This window comes from Stegostoma tigrinum, chromosome 16 (assembly GCF_030684315.1).
Source record: "Stegostoma tigrinum isolate sSteTig4 chromosome 16, sSteTig4.hap1, whole genome shotgun sequence".
Classification (NCBI taxonomy): domain Eukaryota; kingdom Metazoa; phylum Chordata; class Chondrichthyes; order Orectolobiformes; family Stegostomatidae; genus Stegostoma; species Stegostoma tigrinum.
Genome location: NC_081369.1, coordinates 48,366,648 through 48,378,689, shown reverse-complemented (window position 1 = coordinate 48,378,689; position 12,042 = coordinate 48,366,648). Strand labels below are relative to the sequence as shown.

Genomic DNA, 12,042 nt, shown 5'->3' with positions numbered 1-12,042 from the left:
TGGGCACGAAATGCTAGCCTAGCCAGTAAAGCCCTCATTTCTTAATATATAAAATTATTTATTTGTTAAAAAAAATCTATGATCTGGTTTTTCAGTTAGTAACCGGTGGCTTTTTCTGTTGGTCTGATGTTAATTGTTGCACTGTAAATATTTCAGTATCTGTGGAAAATTAAAAACAAAATAATTATGAAGCCTGGCTATGAACTGAATGGCTTTATGTACCAGTGAACTTGTGATGATTTAAGATAATGTATTACTCAGCACGCTAAACAATAGGACTTCAAAAGTTTGTTTGAGAGGTTTGGAATTTTTTTAAGCTTAAGGGAAAGACTTATAGATGGGAGAATTTTAGTTTCACTTTGGGTAACAGTCTTGAGATGAGCTTGGGACAGAATACATACAGCAGTTCTGCAAAAGGATGTAGTGAGTTAGGTCCTTAGAGTGAAGTGTTAGTCTTGATTCCAGATCAGAGAGACTCATAAATAATTTTTTCAGATAAATGCAGATAACCTTGTGTATGATAGCTCCAGGAAGAAGTTATTGCAGCTTCAGTTTAGCAATTGAAATCCCAAGTGATTTAAACCTACTAAAGTGTTAGTTACAGGGATTCAAGTGTGAGTATTGTACAAATGGTATCTTGAGAACTTTACTAGTGGTGTACTCTGCACAAGCTATATTGTTTATTTTCAATTTACAAAGGATTACCTTGGGATTAATGGAATTATACTTTTATTGTATTTTTAAAACATTTTAATTCATATTACAAGTAGTTTGGATAGTTCTATGCTTGTTTCTTTTGGAATAAACGTTCTTTTCAAAGTTGAAATAAAATCTGCAGCAATGCATGCTTCTATTTCAGCGAGAGACCATTTTGTTGAGACCAAAACGAATAAAATTATGATCCATTAGATGGGATCCTGCCAATGGTGTAACTTGTCCAATAATGGCATCAGCTAGGATCACAATACAATATTGTTCCAGAAGAAACTAGCCCACATACCCAGAAAAAGGAGCTTATTGAGACAACAATCTTCCAACATGAAAGTAATTGAGACATTTTGAAAGCAATGTTAACAATTTCAAGGAGCTGTGCAGTTTGGAAAAGAGCTGTGGAGCTTAATACTGAGATCAGTCAACTAGCAAGAGCTGTGAGATTTATTTATTCATATTTTTTATTTCTTTAATACTGTTCTTTCATCTCACCACCAGACGTTTTACATATTTATTCGGTACTTGGTATTTCACTGCAAGCAAATCCTGCCTTGCTCCTGCCAGTTAGTAACAGAATGTTCTGCATGAAAATCAGAAACACTGTGGGGTATGTTTGTACAACTGGTTGAGGATAATTTAATTACAGGGTCTCATGCTGGAGCTGTCTTTAGATCTGAATTTCGAGTAGCTTCAATTATACACATGTCCTGCCTGGATATGAACGATATAATTCTTATTGAAAAAAAAAGGTTCTGTCCGGTTAATAGAATTACCATTTGGAAAAATTATAATGTACTAAATTTATCAGACTCCACTGCAATGCTTAATTTGTGGCACCACTCAAGCTTGGTTTTTTCAGTTCTGTGGAGATGTAGTTGTAGGCAAGCTACCTATAAAACTGGCATCCTGACACAATCCTGCTGTTGGGAAATTTCCCATGGTTAGGTGGGTAAAAGGATTGGCTATTAATTTTATGGAGAAGATGGTAATCCTGTAGAAGCATGCTGTAAAATATATGTATGCATCACAGGGTTAACAGTCATATTAAGACTTGCATGAAGGTTACCCTGTATATCACTGGGTGCATTCATTGCCTACTAAGTAATCTTACGTTACTTCACATTTTTGTTACAGTAAAGGTCTCTTGTCATGCATTGACCAGCTTGAGAATTTGTTGAATTGATAGGTAAGAAATGCCATTTAAGTATGCATTCACCAAACTTGACCACCTATGCAAACTCATTAGATTTATTGTGATAGAGTTGCCAGAATCTCAACTCTATTTCCTGCCTCCAACCTCTCTTAAATTCCTTGAAATTTCCTAGGCTGCAGAAGCATTATAGCATTTCTCCTCCTGTCTACCTCAACCATTAAAACCTCCTTTTCCTTCTTTTGAATCACAACAATAATAACCAGCAAACATTAGTTTAATAGTTTATCACTCAATATACGTGGGGCAGACTGTGCTTAAGATCAGACAGCTGGATACATAATTTATTAAAAAGTTAGGCTGTTATTCATTAGTGTTTATAAGAATGAGTGATGATCTTATCGAAACATACAAGATTCTGAATGAGCTTGACATGACAGATGTTGACAAAATGTTTCCATTAGTAGGGGAATCTTGAACTTCGACACATTAAGTGCAGAATGTAAAGATCTCCTTTAAAACTGAAATGAAAAGCCTGGAATTCTATACCCTCGAAAGCTGTAGACTCTAGATTGCTAAAAGGATTTAGAGAGGAAATAACATATTTTTGAAATCACAGGGAGCTGATGGCTATGTGGAAGTGGTACAAAAAAGAAATTGAGACTTGGGGCAGATCAGCCATGATCTTGTTAAATGGCAGGTAGGCTTCAGGGGCTAAATGCCCTAATCCTGCTCCTATTTCTTATGTTATTATTAGCTCCCCACCGTTCAACGAGGCAACCAGTGGATGCTTGACCCTTGGATTTTTTAAATACCTAAAACCAGATAAATGGGGCAGGAGCACCAAATTTATGAGCTACCATTCTCTACAAAAATCATTAGGTTGCAATTTTCAGAAAAATTTCTTTTAACTAACTATGTTTCATGCATCACATCCAAAATGAATGCATTCAGAGTTCTATTCAATTCAAAGTATTATTAACTTTAAATTAACTCATATGTTAGGGTTAAATTGCTTTCATAAAAACTAAAATTAATGAATCATCAGTATGAACAAAGATCTATATTTTTACAAAGTGTTTTAATGCAGCAATCCAATATTGTTCTCCATATTAACAATGGAATATCAAGCATGACATCAAATGCAACATTTTCCTGCTATTTTGCACAATAACATTTACTTGTCTGAACACAATTTCTTTCTTCTTTACAAAACAGTATTTGAAAGTAAACAGGTTGGTTTATATAAACCTTATTAAAAGTTACATTTGACACATAAGATTCAAAAGAAACAAAGTTAATTGTTTGCATTGATCAATATCAAATCATTTACAATATTTATGCACACATCTGCAGAAATTCTAAAAATCTTAGCATGAGCTTCAACAGATAGGATTTGTAACATTGTAACTCAATTAAATGATCAGCTGATCTGGCCAGGCAGGCGAAGCTGGCATCTTCATAATACCATCTTCTGCATTCTACTGAGCAACATTCATTGAATTGTGAGACATAACCCAGGGAAAAGCTCATTGGTTCTGTTGCATACAACATTTGGTATAATAGAATCCAACTGGAGTCAACTAGAAGCTTAACATTAATCTCACAGATGAGACATCAGTGACACTGGCAGCACACAAAGCAAAATTGGACATCTTTGAGGAAGTCTCAGATTTTCCATTGCCAACTGTGTGTTTCAGCAATCCTGATTCAGCAAGTGATGATTAACTAAGCATCTGAAATTCTCCACACAAGTTTCAGGTAACAAGATGATTTCAAAGAGAATTTCATCAACAGAAACTAGAAGTGAAGGTCCACCACTCAGGTTCAAATAGCTGACGATAAATTTCAGTTGTGCAAGATATTTCTCTTGGCACTCATGCAAATGTTCAGCTTAACCTCTTCTTGTGCTATTTCTGTCAGAATAACCAAAAACCTGTAGTTACTGCCTTAAATTCACTGAGGTATCCAGTAGAAATATGCACAAGCTTGTTCAATCACTGTGAGTTATATATTGTATCAGAAATGCCTGCAAAGAATATTTGTTCTGCATTAAAGCATCTTAAATATCATCAAGCAGCTGAACATAAAACTCTGTCACGCATATATGAATGAATAGCTGAGCTAAAATGTTATGTTGTTGTATTAAATCTAGACATCCTAACTGATGTTTTTTTGAGCACCTGCCTACACTTTCAGAATGTGTAGTGAAATCAGTCCCGCAGTGATAGTAGATATTTATTTATGCTAACGTTTAAAAGGATAAAACCAACGGGTTTCAGATTATACTGATAGGAATTACACAAGAAAACTGTTTCTGCAGATTGTGAGAATCTGTACACTAAAACATCCAAAGAGGATCAACATCCTTAAATTATTAAAAGACTTTGGCAATGGAAATGATGGATTAATGTCAATCAATGACACAGCACATCAATATACAACATTTCTTCTATTGTTATTGCAATATCATCTTCACCTATACTTGCATGTATTAGGTAACAGTCCAAAGTCAACGCATAAGACAATAATTGGCATAGACATCTCAGGTAAATTCACTGTCAGTGTATGACTCATGTACACAAAACATAATTAATTATGTAATGTAAAGTCGCCCAGCCCTGCTGGAGCTCTGTGAAGCCGAACCTGAGAATCATAGTAGCAGTACATTCTGTAACAGCATAAACTAAGAAATCAAACCTTTTTGAATGGTCAGGAAAAACTTCACCACTCATGATTGTCTATGCACAAACCATCTGATGCTAATTTTTGCATTGCACTAGTAGAGTCTGCTATATTTATGTAACTTAAATATACTTTAGAAGAATACAATTTTTAAACATTTGTGCAAAATGTTATAGACAAAAACAAAATGAAAATCCTATGTATAAGCCCCCAGATTACAAAGGTTGCAATCGCAGTAATTGCTTTGGTATTTCACCAGTGGCACGGTGTAGCTTTAACACCGTCACAGTGCAGTGGTAAGCTGGAGGTTGGTAAATCCAGTGAGCACCAACTCCATTATGTGTCTGGCACCAGCCTGTCCATGTTTCAGGGTGTTCAATTGTCTAACTTCCATCTGGAAAGTAGGAAGAAGGGATGGTTATGAAGCCCAGGCCCAAACTTCATCTGGAAATGATGGTCTTGGACTTCAGAGAGACCATGTACCCACACCACTTTCATGGGTCCAGGTTGTCTCTTGGGGCTAGTTCCTCTGGTGATCCTCATCTCTGCCAGTCTGCGGATTGGTATGCCTCATATAACTGGGATACTCATATCCAGGTGGAATTTGGAATGAGGAACTTACAATACATTCACTCCCAATTCACAAATGTGTCTGCTGGAAAATAGTTGGTTGGGAAGGGGCCAGCCTTTAAAAGTGGCATTTCCCAGATGTCAGTCATTTTCCAAACTGATCCATCAGATTCTTCCCAAAGGTACAACGATAATTTGGTGAAACAGCTAAGAAAATCCAGTATTTCATCACCTGGAGTAAAGGAATTGATAAGTTATGGAAAGAAGTTTAAATAAAAATTATATTTCCAGGTTGATGTAACATGACATTATAGAGCACCTGGCCAATGAGTAAGAATGAAGTAGATTCTCAAACAGTAAAATGTTGCAGGGCATTAGAATGAACTTCTTATTAATACTTTGATCAGATGATAGAAGTCTATATAGTGTACTGTGCCCTATTAGAAGTAAAGACAAAGGGAAATGTGCTTATACTGATAAAATAAATTAGCAACAGTATTTTGTTTAATAGAAAAGCAAAATACCATAGAGTCTGAGTTCTGATGAAAGGTAATTGGCCTAAAAAGTTAACTCTATTTCTCTCACTGCAGCTGCTAGCTGACAAAGTGAGTATTTCTATTTAATTTGTTCACTGGATGTGGGTATTGATGGCTAGGTCAGAATTTATTGCCTATCCCTAACTGCCATTGAGCAGGTAGGAGTGAGTTGCCTTTTTGAATTGCTGCAGTCCATGTGATGTAGGTATACCCACAGTGCTGCTGGACAGGAAATTCCAGGATTTTGACCCAGTGATAGTGAAAGAACAGTGACAAAGTTCCAAGCTAGCAAGGTGTCTGGTTTGGCAGGGACCTTGCATATGGTGGCATTCCCCTGTATTTGCTTCCCTTATCCTTCCAGGTGGTAGAGATCATGGGTTTGGAACCTGCTAGCTATGGACCTGAGTGAGTTGCTACCATGCATCTTGTAGATGATATGCACTGCTGCCACTGTGCTTTGGTGGTAGAGGGAGAAAATGTTGGTGGTGGTTGGGGGTGCCAACCAAGTGACTGCTTTGTCCTGAATATGCAGAGCTATTGAATACTGTTGATGTTGCACTCATCCAGGCAAGTAGGGGATGCCTCATCACACGCTGAACTTACACCTTGGATAGGCTTTGGGAATTAAGGTACTGAGTTACTTGCTGCAAAATTCCCAGCATCCAGCCTGTTCCCATTGCCACTGTATTACTGTGCTGATGTAGTTCTGGTGTTTTGTTAGACTTTTATTGTATTATTTTCATTCTATTTTTTGCTGACAACTTAAAATGAGTATTAGAAGTAAAATAAAGAAACAATGCTCATTTATAACTTTGAAAGCCCTTTGTTATGAAATTTTAGGCTGAATCTCAATTGTTGTCTATCCTTTGTTTGCTGGACAAAGAAATGTCCAGCAATTGAAAATCAGTTTGTCGGTTAGGTGTGGAAATTGGCTGTGAGTGACCCACGATATCTTCTCAAAGGAATTTTCAGGTGCACCACCTATTGTGTGAGTATGCTGCCCATCTGAAACAGGCAGGAGAATGCATGAGAATGAGAAATAGCTGGCTCTGGGACTGAATGGCAACTTTTAGCTTTGCACTACATCTACTTGTAGAGGGTGCTGTGAAGCCTAATCAGTGCAGTTCACAAAACAAATCCAAGAACCAGAGTTACTTCCATACAGCAGGAGTCTTCCTCCTGCATCTGCCATCAGCTGCCTTCCTGCCCCATTTGAGACCCACCTCTGAATTATGAATCTACCTTGCCTCACCAAACTGACCTGACTTGACATGCCAGCTCAACTCTTAGGTCAATCTATAGCCCTCCTGAGCCTAGCAAGTATAGCATTTTAATGAGGCTAAGGCTTCCATTGGCCTCATTCTCACATTGGCAAATGTGGGAAGGCAGCGCAGTCTCACTGACATCCTTTCTGTGCACTGCAGGCACCCAGTCACCTCTGATCATAAAAGAAAAATACTTCCCTAACTCCCATCTCCAGAAGGACAAAGTATTTACACTCTACAAAACAAAACAAACTTTGGATCTAATGACTGGAAGCACTGCTGGATGCACAATGTGCAGAATATTTTTGAACCTTGAGTGGTACAATGAATGCATTTATGTTGGACTGTTAAATAGTATCGAAATAAAAGTTAGCTTTTTATGATTGAAATATCTTTATGTTATCTTAAGTTTGGCAAGAGAAAGCTTTATTCTCCTTTAAGGTGCTTAAAAAAATCTGACTAAGCTGGAAATATCTTTTAAAATACTTTTCCAGGAACAATATGTTTTAGAATCAGAACTGTTTTCAGCAATAATGTCCATCTTTATGACACTCATTATTCAAAGTTACTACCCTAATTATTCACTCATAGACCTCACTGTGCATTTATGTTATGGCAAATTAAATTTTATGTTTAGTTGCTGTACTAATTGGTTGAACAGGCTAAGAATAAGGCTGCATAATTGATTTTTTTAAAGACAACAATGTAACAGTGTGAAATACAAAAGAAAGTAGAAATAGAATAAAACGTTGGAGGGGACATCAAACAGGACTATTTTCAGTGTTTCAAATGAACAACAGCATGCAATAAAATACTGGAACTGATTCTTGAGAAGGTCATATTGAAGAATATTTTCTCATTGATTTAGGCTCCAAATATGCACTGTATTTTTAAAATTTCCAAATTAGTTTAGATGAAACTTGTTTTAAAATATTGTCTTTAATCAGGAGACATGAAACGCTACAAATGCTATAAATAAAGCACGTATCAACTCTTTTTAGATTTTAGCAATTCGTGCAAGAACTATTAAAGGATTAAAAAGGAAGTAACTTTCTGTTTATGCTCTGACAATGCACGAACCGAAACCACCACCAGTGCATAGTGGAAAATGACAAGCGATGTATTTGCGGTGAGTATAGTTCCCACCAGCAGCCTGTACATAAAACTTAATCAATAATACAAGTTTAGTTTATATTAAGGCGTGAGGAGATTTTTCTTGTTTTCCAGCAACATTCATCTTGCCTGACCTTACTGCACAATTATCAAGGCTGAATGCCTCTCTGTTCTTGTTGCTGCTGTTCTTGTTGGCCTCATTGTACTGATAGCTAAATGGTGAGATTTTAAAGACACCTCTTCCCCACTCATGTTGGAAGTACAATTTGCTTCATGTTTTGGAGATTTTGGACATCAACAGAATGCACCCTGCAGGAAATAAGTTATGGTAGAATTTTTTTTCTATTAAGGCACTTTAGATACTTTCAATATTGTTAAAGCACAGGATATTCTTCCATAGAAATGGGAAGAAAAATATATTAAAGCGACATTGTGCATAGTATTATACCACCCTGGCAGTCATTCCCTGTCACTTTTCAATCTTATTACATATATTTCTCATGCTCTCCTTGTCCATAAGTGAAAACCTGAAAGAAAATTGCAATGTCAATGCAAATCTGAACAGTTCCACAAATCCAGAATTGTACTGGAGTTGCATTAATAATGAAGTAAGCTGTTTTAAAGATATCACCCAGTGTCCACAACAGCACCATCTTCACACTGAAAAAAAAAATTAAAAGTGAAAATTAATATGCTGCATTCAAGTAATGTGATTTGTCAAATACAAATTTAACATTATGATATTAAACAGCAATTACAGCAAGCACTGTTAATGTTAGAAAATGATCAACACTTCATAAATGCATCAGGAATTAAAAATGAATTTGAGTTGCTTTTAAGAAAGAATCCCACCTTTATCAAACCTGCCCCATTTTTAGGATTAAAACAAAATTCCCACAGAATCTACAACACTAAGGAGGTCATTTAAACTACTGTGCTTATGCTTGTTCTTTGAAAGAGCTGTTCAATTAGACATACTCCTTTGCCCATAGCCTAGAAAATGGCTTTCCAGGTATACATTCAATTACTTACTTTCAAAGATACAATTGAATCTGTTCCCAACATTCTTTCAGGCTGTGCATCATAGATCATAGCAACTCATTGTGTAAAACAAATCCGGATTATCTTATCTTATCTTATGTCCCTCCTCAGGTTCTTTTGCCAAATATGATAATAAATTGCATGTGTCTTAGTCGGATTTCTGCGCTGTACCTCAGTAAAAAAACTGATATTTACATCTCTATTTTTCTAAACTTTACAGATTTCATAACTTTTCACTCATCTTCCTCTCTTTGTTATAATAATTTTACATCATCATCAACGGTTGCTGGCCTGTTTCCCTTCCAATTTTTTTTATTTAGAGGTGATATCTAACTTTAGCATGTACGGGTTTTAGTTGAGGGAAATACCACTTCAAACAGGATGCAAAAATAGCGCTTATTCACTGTCATGCATTTACACTCCCACTCTTCTACTGGTAATAAAATTCACCCCCAAAACCTTTATTCCAAAGTATTAAATGCAAACTACGTGATGCAGGAGATAAAATGTGTTTTTCAAGGATTTCTTTTCAGGCATTTTGAGGGTTACTTTTTGATTTTTCAGAGCCATGTTTTCATTGCCTCTGAATAAATGAGGTCAGTCAGCCAGTTAGTAACAATACCTCTGTATCTATCTTGACGTGTGCTGCATTTTGACACACAGAAATGTAGAATTATAACAATTAATCAATATCCTCAATAATAATCAATGCCCCATTAAATTTAAAGCCACAGTACAGGAAAGCATTAACTTCCCAGACACTACAATCTTTACAAGACAACAAGGTTAGCACAAAAATTTTATTTCCAAAATAATGCTCAAGCCCTTCCACATACAAAAAGCGATCACACAAAATACACTTTCTTGATGTCACAGATAATGTGATTCCATCATAAATGCACAAAATGGAACATTTTTCTAGACACTTACAACCCTTTATACTGTATCTCAGATCTCAAACCCAGACTTAAATTTAATAATTAACAATATTCATTACAATAGTATACAATATAACTTTTCCCAAGCATAGTAACTCCTGAACATATGCAGTCTTAAACTAGAGACTCCACATTTATTTGCAAAGAATTCACTACCTCATTGTTTCAAAGTACAATTGGATTAGAGTTAACTGAATATCTCATTGATGACAAGTTAACAATTGTTCACTCTTCATTGTAGACCACCCACTGTTCCTCTTGCAACCTCTATCATTCCCTTAACACTCTTGCAGCTTGCCACTCCTGCCCAGTCCTCTTTAGCAGCCCCCTTTTCCCTCCACAAACCTTTAGCAATTGCCTTCTACCTTCCACCTACATTCGCCCTGCAGCAGACTTACCATTATTGCTTACCTAACTGCTTGCTGCTCTGACATTCACAGGTTGCTTCTTTCCCACACTCATGAATGAGCTTGTCAACAGCATGCATGGAAGAGAGCCACCCTGTGATTGGGGAAGCAGCATTTCACCACTTCCAGAGAAAGCAAGAACTGAAGATGCTGGAATGAGAGATAACACAGTGTGGAGCTGGAGGAACACAGCAGGCCAGGCAGCATCAGAGGAGCAGGAAAGTTTACGTTTTGGGTTGGGACCTTTTTAGTGGGGATTTAGTGTGTGAGCTGAATGGTGGGTTTTTGTGTAATCTGATGCTGTTGTTGGTGCGCTCGCTGAACATGTTTGTTAGTTCGCATTACTCTGCTGGGTAACATCATCAGGGCAGCCTCCGGTGAAGTGCTGTTGTGTTTTCCTTCCTCGAACCAAAGACCCCTTACCAATTATGGACAGAACCAACGTGATATACAACATTACATGCAAATTCTGTGTCAAACATTACATTGAACAGATAGGAAGCAAACTGGCCACAGGAATACATGAACACTAACTAGCAACAAAAAGACATGACCAATACTCACAAGTTTCTATTCACATGGATAAGGGAACCACCAAGTTGACTGGGACAACATCAGGATCCTAGGCAGGCCAAACAGAGACAAGCACGGGAATTTTTAGAGGCCTGGTTCTCCACCAAGAAGGCCATCAACAAACACATAGAACTAGATCCTGTATATACACTGCTGCAAAGGAAAGCCAGAAATGACATAATCAATTCCAACGGACCCCAGAATTTAAATACCAGGTGGGAAAACACAACAGTGCTTCATCAGAGGCTGCATTGATGATGTTACCCCAGCAGGGCAATGAAATGTCTGTGAACTAATGAACCAGTTCAACGAGTGAAGCGACCACAGCATCAGATTACACAAAAACCCACAACCAGCTCATACATTAAATCCCCTAACAATGCTATTTTAGCCCATCATCTGTAGCTTACATCAGAGTTTTAAAATATTAACATTAAAAAATAAATCCTCTGTGGTTCATTACGGCTGTAAGTGCAACTGCATTATCAAAGTAGAGCCTTCCATCTTCATTTCTCCAGTCCTAGAGATTAATTTCATAACAAAAGCACACAGGCAAGTTGGGCATAACCCTGGTTATTTCTCAGTCAATCACTCTTGCCACACAAGAAACATTGCTCTCTTTGGATCAGTTGACTATTACTTTTCAAATTCATCTAAGACTAAAATTGCAATTGTTTGTGAGCGACAGCTACAACAACTGCAGCTATACACTGCCTTTTACAAAGGCAAACATCCCAAATTGCAATCAAACAAAATTTGATACAGCCATGTAAGAAATATTAGAGTAGGTACCAAAAGCTGATCAAAGGGGAAAGTAAGGTAAACAGATAGGTTTAGAGAGGATTCCAGAGCTCCAGGCCAGTTAAGGGCATGGCCACCAATGGTGCAACAATTAAAGTTGAGGGAATATTACAGACCAATATTGGAGGAAGACAAATTGGAGGAAGAAGCTGGAAGATTGTGAGCTCAAGGAGTTTGCACAGATAGGATCAGCTAAGGCCTTGTAGGGATTTGAACACAAGGATGAAAATTTTTAAAATCAAGATTTGTTTA

At 37.0% G+C, this 12,042-nt stretch overlaps 1 protein-coding gene across 4 annotated transcripts in view; it reads right to left on the bottom strand.

Moving 5' to 3' along the window:
• Window positions 1-5,238: 5,238 nt before the first annotated feature.
• The window catches only part of si:dkey-246g23.2 (solute carrier family 66 member 2), a 54,376-nt gene continuing 47,572 nt past the window's right edge, over window positions 5,239-12,042 (bottom strand). The window contains exons 5-6 of one of the 4 annotated variants that reach the window (XR_007249159.2): window positions 8,165-8,690; window positions 5,261-5,348 (exon numbers count right to left, since the gene is read on the bottom strand). Coding sequence is in view for 1 of the 4 variants with exons in the window: in XM_048547051.2 (XP_048403008.1) it covers window positions 8,516-8,690 (175 nt within the window). In the remaining 3 variants the exon portion in view is untranslated. Of the gene's footprint in view, window positions 8,691-10,980; window positions 11,143-12,042 lie in introns of all 4 variants that reach the window. The other 3 variants (XR_009446808.1, XR_009446809.1, XM_048547051.2) reach the window with 3 other exon arrangements.